Source organism: Vitis vinifera, chromosome 4, assembly GCF_030704535.1.
Source record: "Vitis vinifera cultivar Pinot Noir 40024 chromosome 4, ASM3070453v1".
In the NCBI taxonomy this organism is placed as follows: domain Eukaryota; kingdom Viridiplantae; phylum Streptophyta; class Magnoliopsida; order Vitales; family Vitaceae; genus Vitis; species Vitis vinifera.
Window position 1 is genome coordinate 25,774,276 of NC_081808.1, and position 21,141 is coordinate 25,795,416.

The 21,141-nt window shown below is 38.6% G+C and overlaps 1 protein-coding gene across 2 annotated transcripts; it reads right to left on the reverse strand.

Moving 5' to 3' along the window:
- Positions 1-41: 41 nt before the first annotated feature.
- On the reverse strand, positions 42-13,835 carry LOC100258437 (diacylglycerol O-acyltransferase 2D). Of its 2 annotated transcripts, XM_002263590.4 has the most exons (9): positions 13,205-13,835; positions 13,030-13,104; positions 12,856-12,941; positions 11,639-11,745; positions 11,394-11,549; positions 1,894-1,980; positions 1,306-1,403; positions 878-965; positions 42-332 (listed from the first exon to the last, which is right to left on the reverse strand). In XM_002263590.4, exons 1-9 carry the CDS (start codon positions 13,417-13,419, stop codon positions 231-233), a joined length of 1,014 nt encoding a protein of 337 aa, XP_002263626.1. In that variant the 5' UTR covers positions 13,420-13,835; the 3' UTR covers positions 42-230. The 2 variants fall into 2 exon arrangements, with proteins under 2 accessions (XP_002263626.1, XP_019075034.1); XM_019219489.2 differs by lacking the exon at positions 1,894-1,980 and having other exon boundaries at positions 13,205-13,765.
- Between the last annotated feature and the right edge of the window lie 7,306 nt (positions 13,836-21,141).

Here is a 21,141-nt window from a genome sequence, read left to right on the forward strand (position 1 = left end):
TAATTCCCTCAATCACTCGAGGAAATGACAGAGAACATCAATTTATGCCTGCAAAGAAGCTGCTACTTGTGTATTGTCAAAATGGGAATTTCCAAAAGCATGCTTTAACTCACATAGTTTTGAGCTTCAATTTCATTAATCAATAAAATCAAACAAGGGATATCATTACATAAAAAGAGATGAGATGTGGATGAACAAGTGAGATCCACAATGCAAGTCTTGACATCTGTTCAAAGAATTTTTAACTGAAGATCGGCGTGGCCAACTCTTGCTTTGTGCTTTTCAAATAGATCATTAAGTGCCTCAACAAACTGACCATGTACTTCAATGACCTGCATGAATGACAAATAAAATAACAAATACTAAGTAAATTCATCCCTAGATCTTTTTGGCCCATAAATTTGTATGTTTGAAAGAAGCTTTACAGACAAAAATGAAAAACATACTAAAAGCTTTATCTATGCTGAATAAGACATACAATTTTGACATAATGCAATCATAGTTGTCACTTTACATAAAAGCTTGTCTAGTTTTTAATAGAAAGTTCAGTTAGCTTAGTATTGCTTTTGCATGAAAATACAAATAGACAGACTGTACAATATAATCCAAGTAGTTCACAACTTTGAATGAATTCAAGACATATTAGATGCAAGTCAACCTTATTAACAATTAGAGAATCCTCTTCACCCTGAAACTGCCTTCTTTCAGTAGTCAATTAAAGAAGAGCATTTGGATGATCAACACAAACATGAGTTGCTCCTCTTTAACAAGAAATATCAAAACAATATTCTAACACATGAATTCACAAGATTAGTTGTGGAAGCATCCTTGAACAAATATATAAATTAAATATTTAGACAGTTGTAAGCATCCATACCTCTTCCACAGTAGGTTGCACATTTTTCTTAACCTCAATCGGTCTACCCACCACCACATCCATTGGATGTCGGTAGGGTAAAGGAGATCTGCATAAGAAAAGCACCATGAGATACGACTCTAAAGAGATCTAGAAAACTATCATTTACATGTTCAAAAAATCCAGAAATTGCTTAGAGACTCTAATCAGCAAGATTTCCAGGTTCAGATGTGGATTAACCAAAACTGTTCCTCAGCATTTTAACATCTTAGAGCAGCTCAAAACCATCCACAAGATTAGATCAAGACATAGTTTTCCCTTTCTTTTTTTTTCTTTTTTTTTTCTTTTTTTCCTTTTTTCCTATTGAAGAAAAGAAATAACTCTAGATGCAGAAAATAAAGGTTTCTTATTAAAATAAGTAAATGAAAGAGAGACGATTTTATGCATACCCAAATATTCCCCAAAAGAAAATGGGGGTAAACTTGATAGCTCTAGAAAATTGCAGGTACAAGTTCCCACCAGGTTTCCACCACTTATAGACGCGAGACTGTAGTACAATAATGAAAAGAAACGATTTATTTAACCTTTTTGGGAGCAAAATGCATAATAAGCATCAATAACAGGACTTGATTCAGTTCAATCCAGGTCAAATCAACAAAGCCTTAATGCCAATTACTTGGATCAGCCAGATGAATCCTTTTCATCATTTAGCTCTAAGGTTATATCCTCCATTAAATCCTCAGCATTGTGCTTTCTCTCACTGCCTCAACTGATGTTCAATTTAGATGATGAAGAAGAAATAAATGAAATATAAGACTGACTAGCAGTTTTAAGATCATATAAAGGATTAAATGTGAAAGCTCATGAGAAAGCTACAAAGAACTAATTCCAAGAGTCAACAGACCTTAAGCACTGGTATAAACATTTAGAATAAAGTTTGAAATTAACAAATGTAAAATAGACACAACTGAAAAATCAGGCTAGACCCAGTCGGCTATGCAGATGGCCAAATACCTGGTGGGGAAGAAAACAAATACCTGACCAAAGCAGAAAACTGGAACCAAGGGCCGTCCCATCTCCATGGCTATGCGAACAAATCCTTTTCTTGACTTGAGGAAGGCAACCTACAACAAATAAAAAAAGATGCCTGTTTCAGCTCCTCAGGTTGGACTGTTCCTCACCTACCTTTCAGGCTTTTCCCATGTTAAACCCAGGTCCCAATCCCTAGAAGCAACAGGCAGTATAGCCCCTGTATGCTGCAGGCTGTAGACTGAACTGCCCCTATGGGATGCTAACCAGGTAAAGGAAAAAGAGAGGAAAAAATAAATAAATAAGTCATCTGTTTGTAATATACTGTTCATGGATTAAATAGCCAAGATTTGAGTGCCAAATTCTAGATTGCTCACAGGCAAGATGGTGAAGGGTTGGGATAAAAAAACTTCTGACATTTGATTGGGTCATCTAGAGAACTTATCACTGGTGATAAGTAGGAGCCTAAAATTTTAGAAACTGTTATTATTATTATTATAATAATAATAATAATAATAATAATAATAATAATAATAATATTGGTTTATTATGTTATATAACTTATTTGATTATTAAATGTTCAATTAATTGGCTATTGTAAGGCTCAATAAGCCCTTTCTTACGTGATGAATTGTTGACACAGTCCTACATTTTGTCTCTGTGGACCTCAAATATTCTGTCATTCATCATTACTAGTGATCATGTAGTGACCTTTGTGAATTTATATTTTTTAATAAGCACATGGAGATTATACATAAATAAAGAAGGAATTTACAAAAGGAGATACGACGAAGTTGCACCAAAGTACATAGGAGGTATAGAAGGGGTGCCGACCAAAAAAGCAAAAAAAAAGAAGGATCTCTGAACCAACCCTTAACCGCTAAGAACCTAACCAATCAACAAAATCTAATATTGATATTGAAGTTGTTGCTATACTATGCCTAAAACAATCCCAAAAACTTATACATAAAAAAGGTAACCTAAAAACTTGTACATTAAAAAAAAAAAAAAAAATTAAGTGCTAGCTTTCAATGCTCCACATTTTCAAATGCCCTCTGAATTCTCTCTAGCATAATTGTCTAAAATAAACACAAAAAGAACCTCGTCCATGCTCTCTTCTACCTCTTCCCAACACAGGACCCATGCCAACTAAACAACATTGGTCTTGTCTTGTAAAGGAGTGGTTCACCCACTAAATCCCAAACACAAAGAAGACCAAATGCCACAACATTTCTAATAGAGTCATAGTGTAAGAGAATATGATCAACAAATTCTTCTTCCCTCTCTATTTATTGATATATATATTATAAACAAAAGATGTATTAAATATGAATAAGAAGTACAAGAGAAAGATGAGAAATTCTTCCCATAATTACAAAAAAAAATTGATTAAAACATGATTGGATCCCTCCACTATACAAGGAAATCTATAAAAAATGGATTAGACCACACAAGAATATACATGGATATCATCTTCTCAAATTGGACTAAGCTCCTCCCATTGTTGATCAAACCCTTTTGATCCACATGTTAAATGTCAATTAAGCAAAATAACATTCAGAGGAATGCCTTTAAAAGCGTTGGTACAAGCAACCTAAAAAAGAGGAATATAAGTGAAGTAGTTCTCAAGGCATCTCTAACATTTTCCACTTATTCTTAAAAATCCTAACATTTCTCTCTTGCCACACAATTCAAAGCAATGTGTCACAGGGACTTACCTCTAATGGAACTTCCTAAACCCATGCATAATACAATCATGTCGCATATACTGCTAGGCTCAACCCAATCCCTCCTAGTTTGTCTAAAGAGACTGTGTCATAACACAAAAGCTATTGAATAGTGTGGAAAGAGATGATTAATTATCTCTCCACTCCTCACAAATAAGATGCACCAATTAGGATTAAAGGATTTGAAAGGTCTTCTCAACTTTACCATGCTATTGGTATTTGCATTCTCATGTATCATTCTTCAAACAAAGGCCTTGACCTTAGATAATACTTTAGATTTCTATAAAAATTTGTTTGGAGTGAAAGGAACTAAATCCGATGCATTAGACAAAGTCATGAAGAATGCTTTTACCAAGAACAAGTCTGAAAAAGATAATGACCGAGCTCTTGCATCTAGAATGGATGGAGACAAATGCATGCGAGTGAGCGAGAATACGAGTCTTTCAAGGTCTTCAAACTCTAAATCAGTATTGCGACTGAAATTAAGGTTCCAAGGAAAAAAGAAAAAAAAAAGAGTGTTGCTAAGTATACCTAATATGAAGAGATTTTTAACTTTGACAATTCTATAAAGACTTGAAAATTGTAAACATAAAGGTCGATCCCCCAAAAACAAATGTTCCCCAAAAAACAAATTATTACCCCATCACCCACCACAAAGTGCATGTATGTAGAAAAAATTTAGAAAACTCTAGCAACAGCTTTCTAAGAGCATTGATGTGACCATTTGACTAGAATGTTAGCGTTCCATTTATTAGAATATATCCCATAAATACTCAAAATAACCTAATACCAAAAGACAAAACTGTCTCCAATGAACTTTTAAAGCCACTTCCCTAAAAAAGCACAATTCCTCAAAGAAATTTTCCCAAACACCAAACCTCCTAACTCCTTAGGCTTACACACTAGGTTCTGATTGATAAAATGATCTTTTTTGCGCTCCCTAACCCTTAACTCTTTTTTTCAATTATTTAATTTTTGACATTATTGATGGTGGAATCTTGATAAAAGATAAGAAATAGTTAGGGATGTAAGACAAGTATGGAACCTTTTTTCCACCCATCCAATCTCCTTGAAAATCTTCTTCACTCTTACACATTAAACATTTGTTTTTAAAGACAAACCTTTTTTTTCAACTAAAGTTAGAATCCTTTCCTACAACTTCCCGTGCAAAAACACCGTTCTCATCTAAATCCACACGATCCAAACATTAGTTGACTAATCCTCTTGGTGCCAAAAGGGAATAGAAAGCTTTAGCAAAGAATTTTCCCCTTCTTTCTAGATGGTCCAAAATAAGAACAAGGGAATAGCTCTCCAAGCTTTCTTCCTTTTCTTCTTGACAAAAGATTCATGTCACCTTAAAAGGGCCTCTTTTACAGAGTAGTGTATCACCCATTCAATTCCAAAAAGCACAAAAACAAGATGTCACAACATGCCACAACATAACTACTCTTGAACAATGAAGGAAGATATGATCAATTGTTTCTTTGTCGTTTTTACACAAATAGCATCTATTTAGGATTCTCCATCCACTTCTTTTAAACTGGTCCAATGTCAAAATCCTCCTTTATGTAGCTCCCTACACCAACCAAAAAAAAAAACTTCACCCTCATCGAGGCCTAAAGATTCCAGACAATGCTTGTAAGGAACAACTATAAACTTTCAAAGAAGAATGAAGAGTAATAAGACTTAACTAAGAAGTTGTCACATCTTATGTTCTACCAAAACATCTTATCATCAAGACTACTACAAATCGATTGCGCCTTAAATTGCTTGAAAAAAACCTCCACCTCATCTAATTCCTAGTCAATGATCTATCTTGTGAATTTGGGGTTCCAACATACCCCTTCCTAGTTTGCTCCCACATATTGACTTCTCATGTGTCTTTGGTATAGATGCAATTGAGAATAGTACTGGGAAAGCCTCACCTAAAGGTTCATCCCCACACCATCTATCCATCCAAAACTTAACCCCACCTTACCTAAGCCTCACATATCTTTTTTTTTTTTTTTTTTATAAGTAAGAAAAGAAATAAGGTTATAACATATCTTTTGAACTAGTTACAACAAATAATGAAAGGAAAGAGTTGTTCCAAGGTAAGTCTTTGCACCGCCTGTCCAACCAAACTTTCACTCTCCTCCCACCCTAACAATGAAGTGGACTCTACTTTTAAAAACCTCTTAATTTTTCCTTATCGCCCTTCCACATTTCTAGACCAAAACCTTCCCTTGTCACCTCTAGAGCACCAACCACTCCTTTCTTCCCCAAACTTCCTTGGAATAACCCACTTCTACATAGACTCTTTCTAAATCAAACTCGAACCCCACTTGCCAAGAAGAGCAATATTGAGAACTGAAAGATTTCTGATGCCAAGACCCCTTTATTTTTTTTAATAGATAAAAAGAGCAATAATATTAAAAATGCTTGAAAAAGACACATCAAAGTACACAATGTACAAAAATAGCGCCTAACAACAAGTGAAAGAAGACCCACCTAAAACAAAAAACCAATGCCCTAAAGCCGTAGAAAAAACAGAGTTCCCTCAATCAACCTTCTTGTAGAAAAACCAAAATTGGTTTCTATGATTCAATCAAAGCCTTGAAAAACTTCCTCTTGATGTTGCTTGTAATCCTTCTAGCATTCCTCTAAGATAAATATTAGCTTTATCTACCCACTACAACAATTTCTCACTCTCCCTTTTCGCTTCTTGATTGTCTACTTCTTGCCCTTATAATTCACAAAACATTCCAACTTCTTTACTTGCTTTACAAATTTTGAAGCAAAAGGGTTCTTCCTTCTCTTCCCACCCTCTCGATCCCTCACCTCTTTCCTAGTCTTCAATTTTTTAGGGAGAGCCAAGATCTCGATCTCAAAACCTGCTATTGACATGCCCCACTAGTTACTAAAAGTTGTCAAGTTGCTTGAGGACCAATCCTCCATAGGCATCTCCTCCCTTGGGGCCAAACTAAGACATGCCTCTTTTTCTCTAGTTGTCGACCCACTGCATCTTTAATTGGCCTCACCTCAACCTCTTCAAACTCCACCAAGGTGACATCCACCAAAACCATCCTTAGAGGATATTGCTACCCTGTCCTTGGGAAGCAACTTCAAAACCCACCTCACTTCCCCCAAAAGAAAGACCATTCCCATAAGTTGAAGGAGAAGAAGCTACTCGAGTCTCCAAAGAAAAGTTAGAGAAAGAGAGAGAGAGTATCAGGGTGTCGTGTCGCTTCTGCCATGATAGCTACGTTGGTGCTTAAGGGGTGAACCATTGGCAGAGGGAGCTCAAGCATTAGAGGATTGAGCCCTCTAGAGAGGAAATAGGCCCTAAATAGAGCTAAATCATCCACTGAGTTGGTCATACTAACACCATTGCCCAGCTCAACACAACCTACACCTCCCCATTAGACCTCCAAAAGAGAAAAAAAAAAAGAAAAGGCAATGGGCATTCTTAGAACAAACCCAAACCCAACCCATAAGCCTCTTGAGACTTAAAATATTCCACAAGGCAGCTTGAAAGTTAGGTCCCTTCACTTGAAAAGCCTTTAAAGAATTAGGCCTCTTTCAAGCCCTCGAAGCCCATTTCTGCTCCCTTGCATCACACTATGCCCAAACAACCCCTAGAAGCTTGTCTCCCATCACCATCACCCTCCATAGCTTCCACTGGCCCACCATCAACCATAGCCTTTTCAGAATTTTCAGCCACCACCAAACCTATCCTCTCTTTTCACCCACCATAGAGTGATTGGTCACTTGCCCCCTTTTATACTAATGAAAACTACACCCTCGTACTCTCATCAATGCATAACACTCCCACAGGCTTACCTCTAGCCTCCAGACCGTTGTTACCATTGCTCAAAACCACTTGAGAAGTCCATGGTTGTACTTCCCCCCCACAACTAGATAGCAAAGCAAGACAAGCCCCCCACCACCACCACCACCAATTACCTAGGTGTCTTTCTCCCATATGATCTCACCAAAACGCTTATCCATTCCAAGTTTTGAAGATGTGCTACATCTTCATCTACAACAAGAAAGCCACCACAACAATCACCAAGCCTTTTTAACACCTCCCAACACCACAAGTATAGAGGAAGACTTACTATTCTCACCCATACTTCTTTAGCATGCACACCCTTCCAAAAACACCCTACCTTTAGGACCTACCCATCTAGATGCAAAACCTTATCCTTGTACCTTCTTAAACCCCTTGAAAGCATCGTCACATCAAAGCTTTTTCCAAAATCAAATAAGAAAAGGTTACCCTCTACCAAGGAAATCCTCACTCCTTCCAAAGACCGACCATGACCTACCCATCTCCTTAATAAAGGCAATTTTGGAACCAGGTTTGAATGTTCTCCCCATCTCCCAACTAAAAAGTGCCTCAGAAGCTCTTTCTTAAGTTAAGACATCCTTATCCCCAATCTGAATCCAAACTGCTTCACAGACTGTTCCAAGCTCTTTCTTAACCATATCTACATAAGATCCTTTTCATCAAGTCCATTGACCTACCACCCCTTTCCATGGGCCTTAAGGAAACTAGGGGTGGAAGCTTCCTTTCCTCTAAGAAGGAAACTAGTTTGAGACAATGAAGCTTCTCAACAGAATAGAAACCCCCCCTCCCCAAGGAAACCCCTTCCTTTAGAGAAGGTCAGAATAAACCTCTTAGCCTTCACAGAGTTGACAAAGCAAAGAATGAACCTCCCTGTCCCATTTAAAAGTAGCTCTTACCTAAACTCTCTCACATCTTCAACCCAATAAGCTTCCATTCTTATCCTTACAATAAGCTTCCACTCCTTCCAACAAACGACCTGAACTCCAACCCCCAAACCTAATTTAAGAGGACGCACCTCTGCTTCTCTCCATAATTTTCCCTTCCAGCTTCCTTTCAACCACATCTATTGAGATTTCAAACAACTTAGACCCAATTGCAAACCAACACCTACCTCCTCTCATATTCTTAGCTGAAAGGAGAGGATAACCTCATCACCATTGTCCATATTAACCATAATAAGAATAAATACTATAAGACTCCCTACTTTCTTGATCATGGACACTATAAACCAATTGACCAAATCCTTTTTGAATTTTACCACTACAGCTATTTTTAATATTATTATTTTATTGAAAAGTAGATACAACGTTATAACACAAGCACCAAAAAGAAGGGGAAACCTATGCACGTAGGATGTATAAAACGAATATTCAAATAAAAAGAAAGGACTCTTTTTTAAGTACAACTTAGAACATCAATGAAATCTATAAATGGACTCTCTCTTTTTTCTGAATTTTTTAGGTGATTGGCTTGTTGGTTAGCTTTTTCCTCTCTAGGTTTTTTCTTTCTTTTGTTGCCTTGTTTTGGCTTTCTTTGTATAAGGGGGACTATCTCTTACTAATGTACCCCACCATTATTATATTATTATTTTCAATTATTATTATTGATTTGATTTCACAACCTCTACATTAATTGTTCCTATGAATCAATTGCCCTGCATCCTTAATAATATCTTGCATTGGGAAGCAATTCACCCCTTAAACTTGATATGCATACGACTAGAATGGAAAACTCCAGATCTTATGAGATGGCATGATGAGGCTCTTGTTAGTCTAGAGAAGATTTACATTTATCTTACAGGAGGAGGATGTTTGAAGTTAGACGATTTTAATATGGCTTAACCCATATCTACTACAAATAACTTACACTAAAAGTTGAGTTCATTTGGTCTCTTAGACATTGCAGAATTAGAAAAAGAACCACTGAAAGACTCAAACAATCTCCCCTTAGATTGGGGGAGGAGAAAGAAAATTTGGTCTCTTAATCACCATAGAATTGGCTTCATCAAGAGGTAATGAGACCTTTAAATTTTTGTCATATTTCATTTGTTACCATTTAAATAAAATTCAATTAATGTTACTTAGCTTAAATCTTGTAAATAAGGGCACTAGGCACAAATTTGAAGGAGTTTTTTCTTTTGTAGATATCATTTATACATTAATTGAATTCATCTTAAATGGCCACACTATAGATTCACTCATTTTAAAAAAGGAATTTGGATTTTTTAAGAGAAATTAATAGGTCAATCTGGTTTCTATGCTAAAGATAAATTATTTAATCATCTACATCTATTATAAAGCATTTGGAAGCTTGTGTGATTGATTTTGGAGGACTAGACACAGGTTTCAAAGACCAATTAAGATATCTTGAGCTTATTTTGGTATCTTAAGTAAACAATCATATTTAGTCTTTGGTTTCAAAATTTTCATTTTTTTTAATTGGTTAATTAGATCTTGTTGGCTGTTAAAATATAATTAATTTGAAGTTGATTAATCTTTGGAGGAATATTTGCTTTCTTTGGAGCCTTGGAAGAACAATATTTTCCAATATCTTGAGTTTTGGGTGAATTTTCCCAATCTTTGTTATTATTATTATTATTATTATTATTTTGATAGGTAAATTTTCCCAATCTTTATTAATGTTTATTTGGATCATCTTATTTAGACCCTATGCAACATAGAGTTAATATTTGGCTTTTCATATTTACTCATTGATTTAGTGGTTGAATGCTAATTCTCCACTGGTCGAGCTATTTCTTTGGACCTTGGTATTTATGAGGGTATTGATTTGGATGGCCTACAGATGATTTGGAACCAAGTTATTAGTGGGTTAAGGTGCCAACCAAAGCTAGAGTTATTTGCTAATTAGATTGTTTGTATTCAAGCCTACGATTTCTGAAATATATTTATGCACTACAAACTTTTTTTTGATAGGCAAATTGGGAGTTTTATTAAAAGCATCTATGAAAAGGGCACACCAAAGTATGTGTTTATGCACTACAAACTGTGTATCAGTCAACTGCTTTTGAACTACTTACTATATTTATGACCCTTATGGCCTTGTTAATTACTCATAGGGTTGTTTGGTTCACCCTTGTTTTTTTTCCCCAGACCATAAGCTTTTGGAGGACAAGGTTGGAGTAGAGCCCAGGAAGCTGGCTATCCTTGGAAATAGTTTATAGATTGATGCCAAATTGTGTTAGTTTTTATTAATTCCTATATTGTTAATTCCTATAGGATAAACTGCAGTATTGTACTTCTTTTAAGACCTGGGTTAGTTTGTTATTTTGATGATAATGTTATATTTTTCTTTCTGCCACACAAGAATTTGATTTCTACTTTCAGGTTACATGTTGGGTAGGATTGGTGATTTAGTGCTACATACTTCTTTCGAGCTGGGTTGGAGTTGGTTCTGGTCATTATGTTCATAATAAAAAGAGGATATTACAAAAAACAAGTTTGAAGTCATGAATGCTCAACAGTGAAGGGAAGTAGCAAGCAAGGTAATGTCATATGATGCTTTCTTATCATCAATCTCAACCACATGATCAATAGGATACCATATTCTTCTAAAGTTCTCCCCCATAATCTGAAACTTTAAAAAGAAATGTCATGTTATCATCAATCTCAACCACATAATCACAAAATAGGATACCATATACTTCTAAAGTTCACCCCCATGATTGCAACCATTAAAAAGGAATAAAAAAATAAAAAAATAGGAGCAGAGAGAAAGGGTATGTTCAGTCACATTCAGATTTACAAATACATAGAACACAAGTGAAATTATAATCTGGAAAGAGTTTGACGTTGCATATGTGTATGCATAGCTAATGAGAAGATTTAGTCACAAAGTATAAGTAAAACTGTATTGATATATTATTAAGCCTAAACATAGATATATAAATGAGATAGCAATACATATAAAAGGAAAATTCTAAGAGTTGAACCTCACAACCGTGCTCCATAAGACATGGCTCTTGCACTCCACCTGGCACTATGATGCAACTATAACCAGATGCCAAGAGGGAGGTAAAATTTTTCTTTGTTGCAGGTGTAAGACCCAACCAAGTCCATATATGCCGCAGGAATGGCACGTAGAACACCTGATAATTTTTTTTCCCACATGTTATAAGGGTGAGGAAGGGTCCATGAAACAGATAAGGCCATAAGCATTAAGGGTAGAGAGTCTTACAGCACTACTTGCAAGGACTTTAATTTTTGAGAGAGGCAGGAAACCTGTAAGGTCAGCAAGTGCAACAACACCAATTGGCAGAACTGAATGTGGCTCATAACCAAATACTGCAAGAAGCATACACTATTATCATTACTTATGCATAACAAAGAGAAATAAACTAATAGAAGCCAGTTCCTAAATGAGGTCAAAGCTGTCTAAGAAACCATGCAGCAACAGCCTGATGCATTAGACCTCCTACCTAAATATGCACACCTGAACTAGTTGGTTTTCATTTTTTCTTTTTTTCTTTTTTTCCCTTGTACGTCACTAACAAAAAATTCAAGGACCTTATGCAAGAATAAACTAAGGAAATTGGGGAAAATAAAGCAAGCAGCCCATGGAATAGCAAAATGAAGTAGGTTATAAAATAAGTTGGAAAATGATATCCTCCCACAGAATCACTTTCCCATGATACAAACTACTGGTATAGTATTAGTGATAGTAACTAATAAATAATCCTGCTTTAGAATAAGTGGTCCTCCATCAAGCTCCACAGGTTGCTACAAACTTGCCCTTGAGTTCAGATCTAGCTTCCCATGGCCATTGGATGCTTGAATAATCCTTAACCTCCTTTTTTTTTACATGCAGAAATCAACACACTAAACAGTAACTACTGTTAAAGTAGAAGCCCTTTTGATCTTTTATCGCCTCTTTCCATTATAGTATCTTAAATGAAAAAAGAAACTCCTCCCTACTATGGCAATAAATGGTGGTATGTGTTAGATGACTTTCGCTCATCATTTCCTCAACTGGGCAACCTCTAATGTCCGATAATACATTTCATTTTGTCTTGAATTGTCATCTGATTGACCACACCATCCTCATTTCCATTACACCCACTTTTTCAATGCGTTCCTAGACATCCTAACATCCTAACATCTTAAATAAAAGATTAAACAGATGCATTATCACAGGCGTTAGTTAATAGCTAAATTCCTTTTTCAATCAATCAAAAAAAAGTGTTCTATCGAATAGAGATTTCCAATTCTTGATTCCCCCTCCCTCGGGTAAAAGCAATCAGAATTCATGGACCTTCCCAAAAGCCACTTTTATTTTTAACCAAAAGAAACAATCATGGGTTTCGATAATTTCGCTATCGCCATCAAACAGAGATTGAAGAGCCACTATTCTAAGAATCAAGAAGACGGTGAGGTGGGGTTTGTCTGTGAATTTACCATAGGCACGATTGGGGTCGAACGCTTTTATATCCTCCACATATAGAGTCACCGGAAAATAACCGCAAGCATGCTTACAGATATACCTGGAAAGCCACATGATGAACCCTAAGAATTAAGAAAAGAAAGCCAAAGTAGGAGACTGTATTGAAAAGAAGATAGTGAAATGAGTACCTGGATAGTTTTCTCCCATATTTGCTCCTTTCATCAATTGGAATCACCATAAAGACTAAAAGCAACCCAAAAACCCTGAAACAGATATACATTGGTCAACCGGATTTTTATTTGAAAATCAAGTTGGGGAAAAAGAGAAAGAAATAAAGAGGATGGAAAGGGAAGGAGGACGAACGTGAGGGCCAGGGAAAGCGGAAGGAATAGCAAGGCCGTAAGGACCAAAGCGACGACGAAATGGATGGCCCCTAACCATATGGTGAGAGCCGCTATAGAGTGGATTAGGGAATCGTCCTCTCTTCCCTGGAATACCGTCAGTGTTTCCTCTACACTGCCGCTGCTCCCCCACTGCTCCTTCCTCTCCTCCATCCCCTTTCCCATCTTCCCAGACATACTGTTTTCCGATGCCCAGACACAAATCTTATTCGGTCCGCTAGAAGCCTATAAAATATATTATCAACGCTTCTTGAGCACCATCGCCATCTGTTACATCATCCATGGGTCTTCAGGCAATCAATTATTTAAGACGCCATAAACTCTCCTCTCAGTTGTTTCTCTCCACTTCATTCAGTCATAACTGATGGCTGACGCAACTTCACCAAAATCATACCTATTTTCATTCAAGAAACCTGAATAAATTTTTCCCAAAACCTCCCCTCATTCCTTTCTCCCATGCATTTAGAAGCTCTAGAAATCTCTTTGGATTCATAAATTCATCAGGGAAAAAATTTATTTATTTAAAATATCAATATTATATTTATGGTTATAACTTATACCCCCACCAACACTTTTTGGGACGTGGCCTCAAAAGTCCAAAAGCATTAAAAACTCTTTCGGGTTTTATCTTATGGTTCAAGTTCAACCCAGTTTTGTTTTGTTTTTTTTTTAAAAAAAGGCAATTTTATTTTGTCACGTTCGAGGGTCCTGTACACTGTTGCTTATCCGGTTTAACGCGTTCACTGGAAATAGTTTTTTTTTTTATAAAAAAAATAACGATTCTTTAGGAATTTTTGTATCACATAGAATGTATAGTATTTTTATAAAATAAATAAATAAACTATTATCTATTTTTGTGTTGTCTATTGTAATTTTGTTTTTAAATATAACTGATAAATATTTTTAAGAATCATCCTCAAAATCTGTTTTTTAATAATTATTTTAAAAATCATTGTAATAAAATAAATAAATAAATAAAAAGCAACCCCTTGGACCAGTTTGGAGATCCTTGAAATATTAATTTTATTCTCTGAGTCTTCAAAAATATTATAAAATGATAATCCCATGTTCAAATCCATGATGCATCGGGTAGAATAGAAGTAATCATATCTTAAGGAGCTTGTACAATACAAATTTTTAATATTTAATTTTATATTGACTCATTTGGTCTAATAGTCCATGGCATTTCCATTCCAATTGAAAGTTCAATAAAATTAGAGATTATATATGAAAGAGATATTCAACCAACTATCATTGTAAATCTCAAACCCAATTTAGGGTAAAATCATAATTTAAAAATTATTAATTAATTAAAATAATTTAATAAGGGTAAAAATATCTTTTTGTATTAAAAACCCTTGTATAAATTAGATTTTTCTTACCTTTTTTCTTTAAAAAAATTATTTTACATAGAGATTAGAAAAATAAAAAAGTATAGGATTGAAAATTTGAAGGTTTAAGATTTAAAAATCAATTTTTCAGATAAAATTTTCAATTCTTAAATTAATATTTTATATTGATTAATTAGTTTTGAACACTTTAGAAATTCTTTGAAATATCTTAATATTGATTAGAGTTCATTTAATTAATTTGTAAGTCAAAAATATTAAAAATTTATGAACATAGTTTTGATTTATTAATAGAAATTGATAGATTTTGATTACTCAAATGAATAGATTTAGAAAAGAAATAATAAATAAATAAAATAAGAGTAGCATGATTTTCTAGAACGGTGAAGAGAAAATAATAATAATAATAATAATAATATAAATGTATGTTGTGTAGTAGAGGGTTTAAAAGAAAAAGAAAAAAGGATACGTGTGGGAAGGAAGAAACAAAAGAAGAAAAAGAAATGTGTTATTATTATTATTATAATAATAATAATAGGTGTAGTTGGTGGCTTAGAGTAATGGTGTTGTTGGGTATTTGAAAGTAATAATAATAATAATATATAATGGGGTGTGGGAGTGGAATTGTGGTTAAGTGACAATTGAATAATGGGAATAATAATAATAATAATAATAATAATAATAGTTTTTTGTGTAGGTGTAGACCCCTGTTAGGGTGAGGACCCGGGGAGAGTGGAGTGAGCTTCTTTTTATTATTTTTCATTGCATTCCCTTTGAAGTGTGGGGAGGACCCCCTCTCTAAGCATGAATCCCAGCTGCATGGGACGTGTAGCAGCAAGGGGGATGGCTAGCTGTCAGCTCCTTAGCCACTTGATTCCGACCTGAAGAAATAGGCCTCACGGGTAAGCCTTGCACCCATGAGAGCCTAAGCGAAAAACAAGGAAAGCCTGGAGGTTTGGTGGTTCAAACCCCAGGAGCTAAATATCGGGGATGCGTCAGGCAACCTGAGAAGATTTGGGAATGTCTTGTCAAGTGTATCTTGCATTAAAGATGATTGGCAGTTCAGGAGACTTGGTCGTCAGTATTGTCGGAGTTTGCTTTTTGATTGTGGACGGAAATGGATCCGGCGAATCGCGAGTATCTGACGAGCCAAGCTATCCGGGGAATCTAAATCGTTGGCCACGGATGTTCTCCGGATAAGCGTTACCGAAGGATCCGGACATGTCTGCCCGGGGAATTTGAATCGTCCTCCTCTCCCATCCGGTGACAGAATTCCGAATGAGAGATATCTGGAGAAGGTGGAACGTCGGCCGGACAGAATTCCGGATGTGAGATATCCGGGTGGAATGAGTGTGAATTTCCGTCCGGGTGGAATGGGCGATGCCACGTGTCGCAAATGGCCGTCTGCTTGTCCAAGTGAGAGGGAGTCATGCGGCACTTTTTAGGGAGGATCCCACAGTGGGTGGTTGTGCAAGCAATTCAGGGCGGTTTTGGGCGGTTGCATAACCACCAAGGGAAAAACTGCAGGGTGAGTCTTTTAAAAGGGCTCCTGCAACCTTGAGATAAGAGAGAGGGAGAAGAGGGAAGGTGTCTCTAAATGCTTGGGATGTAAGCATTGCTCTCTGACTCGGGGAAGAGTCTTTTAAAAGGGCTCCTACAGCCTTGAGATGAGAGAGAGGGAGAAGAGGGAAGTGTCTCTGAATGCTTGGGATGTAAGCATTGTCCTCTGACTCGGGGAAGAGTCTTTTAAAAGGGCTCCTGCAGCCTTGAGATGAGAGAGAGAGAAAAGAGGAAAAGTAATCTCTGAATGCTTGGGATGTAAGCATTGCTCTCTGACTCAAGGAAACAATTTTGTATCTTATAATTGAGATTAATACAAGTTGGGAAGGATTTCCTGTAACCTCGTTGTGTCCCTGTTTCCTTTGGTTTGCTATTATTTGTGTGCGTTTTGAGAAGATTGTGAAGAAAGGTTGGCTAAGGAAGGGTCCTTAGCACCGCGCACTAGGTGAAAAATTTAAGGTGATTTTCGAGGGTATGACAGTTGGTATCAAAGCAAGCACCAGAGATGGCTGGTGGTAGTGCAATGGAGGCCTTACGGGAGAGGATGACTCAAATAGAAGAGGCGTTAGGAGAATGGCCACGTGAGGATGACACTATGGCTTCGTGGGCAGAGCACACCATGGGAGAAGTCCAAGTGCAAAGGAGTCTATTGGAGTCCCATGACAATTTCTATGAGAAGAAATTGGCTAAGTTCAAAACCTAGATGCAGTCCCGGATTGATGACTTCAAGGAGACCTTGCAGTCCTATGGAGAAGACATTGCCATCCTTAAGAAGGCGGTGTTGCAGGGATCTGCCTCAGGCTCTAAAGCCCCTTCCAAACTTCGAGTCCCAGAGCCTAAAGGCTTTAATGGCAACAGAAACACAAAGGAACTGGAGAACTTTTTGTGGGACATCGAGCAGTTCTTTAAGGCTACTCATGTTCCTGATGGCGAGAAGGTTTCCATCACCAGTATGTATCTGACTGGTGATGCCAAACTATGGTGGCGAGCCAGGATGGAGGACGATGCAGAGTCAGGAAGGCCCCAAATCACCACTTGGGAGACTCTGAAGAAGGAATTGAAGGATCAGCTCCTTCCCACCAACACGGCTTGGGTGGCCAGGGAGGCACTAAAAAGGCTCAGACACACCGGATCTGTGAGGGAATATGTCAAGTAGTTCAGTTCCTTGATGCTGGACATTAAGAACATGTCCGAGGAGGACAAGTTGTTCAATTTCATGTTTGGGTTGCAAGGATGGGCTCAGACGGAACTCAGGAAGCAAGAGGTTCGTGATCTCCCTACTGCCATGGTTGCAACAGACTGCTTGGTGGACTACAAGATGGGTGGTGCCATCTCCACCACATAGAGACCCAGGTCAGAAGGGGGCAAGAAGGCTAAGATTGAGGGCAATACTAAGAAGTCTGGGTGGATGAAGCAGAACAAAAAGCCTGTTGTAGAAGGAAAACCAGTAGAGAAAACCACAAAGGTTGTGCAGCAGACCACTCGGATGACAGGATGCTTCATCTGCAATAGCCCCCATCGAGCCAAAGACTGCCCCAAAAGAGAGAAGCTCTCAGCCCTGGTGACTGCAGATGACAAGGGAGACTCTGACCTAGACACTCCTCCTAGAGTCAATCCCCTACAACTTCTGAACATGATTCATGGTGAGACCCCAGTCCAGAAGTCTCCAATGCATATTCATGCAATAGTGAATGGTGTGCAGGTGAAGGCCTTGGTGGATAGTGGTGCCACTCATAATTTCGTGACCACCAAGGAAGCAGCCAGGTTGGGACTAAAGTTGGAAGAGGACACTAGTAGGATCAAGGCAGTAAACAGCAAAGCTCAGAAAATCCAAAGGGTAGCAAAGAATGTCCTCATGCAAATTAGTGACTAGAAAGGTATGTGTAGCTTATTTTGTGTACCTTTGGACGATTTTGACTTGATCCTTGGGGTGGACTTCCTATTGAGGGCTAAGGTGGCCCTGATCCCACACCTTGGTGGGTTGATGGTGTTGGAAGAGAAGCAACCTTGCTTTGTGCAAGCTTTGAGGGCAAAGGATGGTGGCAAGGGCCAACTTGAGATGCTGTCTGCTATCCAATTGAAGAAAGGATTGAAGAGGGGCCAGGAGACCTATGTTGCAGCCTTGATCGAGATCAAGGAGAGACAGTCTATGGAAGTCCCTGATTCAGTCGTCAGTATCCTTAAGGAGTTCAAGGATGTCATGCCTGCAGAACTCCCCAAGGAACTGCCACCACGGCAACCTATTGGCCACAAGATAGAGTTGATGCATGGAATTAAGGCTCCAGCACAAGCCCCTTACAGAATGTCCCCTGTAGAGCTGCTGGAATTACGTAAGCAGTTGAAGGAGTTGTTGGATGCATGCTTGATCCAACTCTCAAGGGCCCCATATGGTGCACTAGTGCTCTTCCAAAAGAAGCATGATGGCTCTCTCCACATGTGCTTGGACTACAGAGCACTCAACAAGGTGACCATAAAAAACAAGTACCCGATTCCCTTGGCTGTTGAGCTATTTGACAGATTGTCAAAAGCTTCTTACTTCACCAAGTTGGACTTGAGATCAGGTTATTGGCAAGTGCGGATTACAATAGGAGATGAGGGGAAAACGACTTGTGTAACTCGGTATGGCTCATACGAGTTCCTGGTAATGCCTTTTGGATTGACCAATGCCCCTGCTACTTTCTGTAATTTAATGAATGATGTTCTGTTTGACTATTTGGATGCATTCGTGGTAGTGTATCTAGATGACATTGTTGTTTATAGCAAGACACTAACAGAACATGAGAAACACTTGAGATTGGTGTTCCAGAGATTGAGGGAAAATAGGATTTATGTGAAGCCAAAAAAATGTGAGTTTGCTTAGGAGGAGATCATATTTCTAGGACATAAGATCAGTGCAGGACTGATCAGGATGGACAAGGGCAAGATGCAGGCTATTATGGAGTGGTTAGTCCCTACCAAAGTGACGGAGCTGCGGTCCTTCCTTGGCTTGGCCAACTACTACAGAAGGTTCATTAAGGGGTATTCAAAGATGGTGTCTCCCCTTACTGACCTATTGAAGAAGGACAATTAGTGGGATTGGAGCATGCAGTGTCAGATGGCTTTTGAAAGCCTGAAGGAAGCCATCTCCACTGAGCTTGTGCTGTGGTTGCCAGATTTGGACTTACCCTTTGAAGTCCAAACTGATGCCTTTGATAGAGCTTTGGGTGGAGTCTTGGTGCAAGAAGGGCACCCTGTGGCGTTTGAGAGCAGGAAGCTGAACAATGCTGAGCAGAAGTACTCCACTCACGAGAAGGAGATGACTGTTGTGGTTCACTGCCTACAGTAGTGGAGACACTACTTGCTAGGGAGTATCTTTACAGTGGTCACTGACAATGTGGCCAATACCTTCTTCAAAACCCAGAAGAAGTTGAGCCCTAGGCAAGCATGGTGGCAAGAGTTTCTGGCCGACTTCAGATTTGAGTGGTTGCATAGACCAGGGAGACATAACACTGTAGATGATGCCTTGAGTAGGAGAGAAGTGATTGCCTACATCACAGCCCTCTCAGAAGTCATCTCGGACTTCAATGAGAAAATCAAATAAGCTGCGGAGTAGGATGCTGCATATGGCAAGCTGAAGCAGCAAGTGAAGGAGAGTGTGATTAAGAGGTATTGGCTAGAAGGTGACCTCCTTGTGGCAAAAGGAGGAAGATGGTATGTCCCTACAGGCGGCCTAAGAAAGGAACTGTTGCGGGAAACTCACGATGCGAAATGGGTAGGTCATCCCGGAGAAGAAAGGACTCTGGCCTTATTAGCCAGATCCTATTACTGGCCTAAGATGGGTGAGGACGTGCAGGCCTATGTGAAGTCTTGCTTGGTTTGTCAATTAGACAAGACTGAAAGGAAGAAGGCTGGAGGGTTGCTACAGCCCCTCCCCATTCCAGAGAAACCTTGGGAAAGCATCTCCATGGACTTCATCATTGGATTTCCAAAGGTTCGTGATTTTAAATCTGTCTTTGTTGTTGTGGATAGATTTTCAAAATATGTTGTTTTTATACCTACCCCTGATGCTTGCCCTGCGGAGGAAGCGGCTAAACTATTCTTTAGCAACGTTGTCAAGCACTTTGGGTTATCGCGGGACATAGTCAGTGATCGGGATACAAGATTTACAGGCAAGTTTTGGGTTGAGTTGTTCAAACTCTTAAGCTCAGAGTTGAAATTCTCCACATCCAACCATCCTCAGACTGATGGGCAGACAGAGAGGATCAATGCCTTACTAGAGGAATACCTCAGACACTATGTGACGACAACACAGAAGAATTGGGTGGACTTGATGGACACTGCACAGTTGTGTTACAACTTGCAGAGAAGCTCAGCAACAGGGATGAGTCCCTTTGAGTTAGCCATTGGGGTATTGCCTCGAATGCCTCTGGAGGTGGCAAGGCAGAAAGCAGGAGGTAACAACCCTGCAACTTATAAGATGGCGCAGTCCCGACAAGAGATGCTTGATGAAGCCTAGGACAGTCTGGAGAAGGCAGCCAGACGCATGAAGAAGTATGCAGACCGGAATAGAAGACCCTTAGAATTTCAAGTTGGGGGACAGGGTCCTCCTGAAATTGACTCCTGAATCGTTGGCCACAGATGTTCTCCGGATAAGCGTTACCGAAGGATCCAGACATGTCTGCCCTGGAAAATTGAATCGTCCTCATTTCCCATCCGGCGATAGAATTCCGGATGTGAGATATCTAGGTGGAATGAGTGTGAATTTCCGTCCGGGTGGAATGGGCGATGCCACATGTCGCAAGGGGTCGTCTGTGTGTCCAAGGGAGAGGGAGCCACGCGGCACTTTTTAGGGAGGATCCCATAGTAGGTGGTTGTGCAAGCAGTTCAAGGTGGTTCTGGGCGGTTGCATAACCACCAAGGAAAAACTGCAGGGTGAGTCTTTTAAAAGGGCTCCTGCAGCCTTGAGATGAGAGAGAGGGAGAAGAGGGAAAGTGTCTCTGAATGCTTGGGA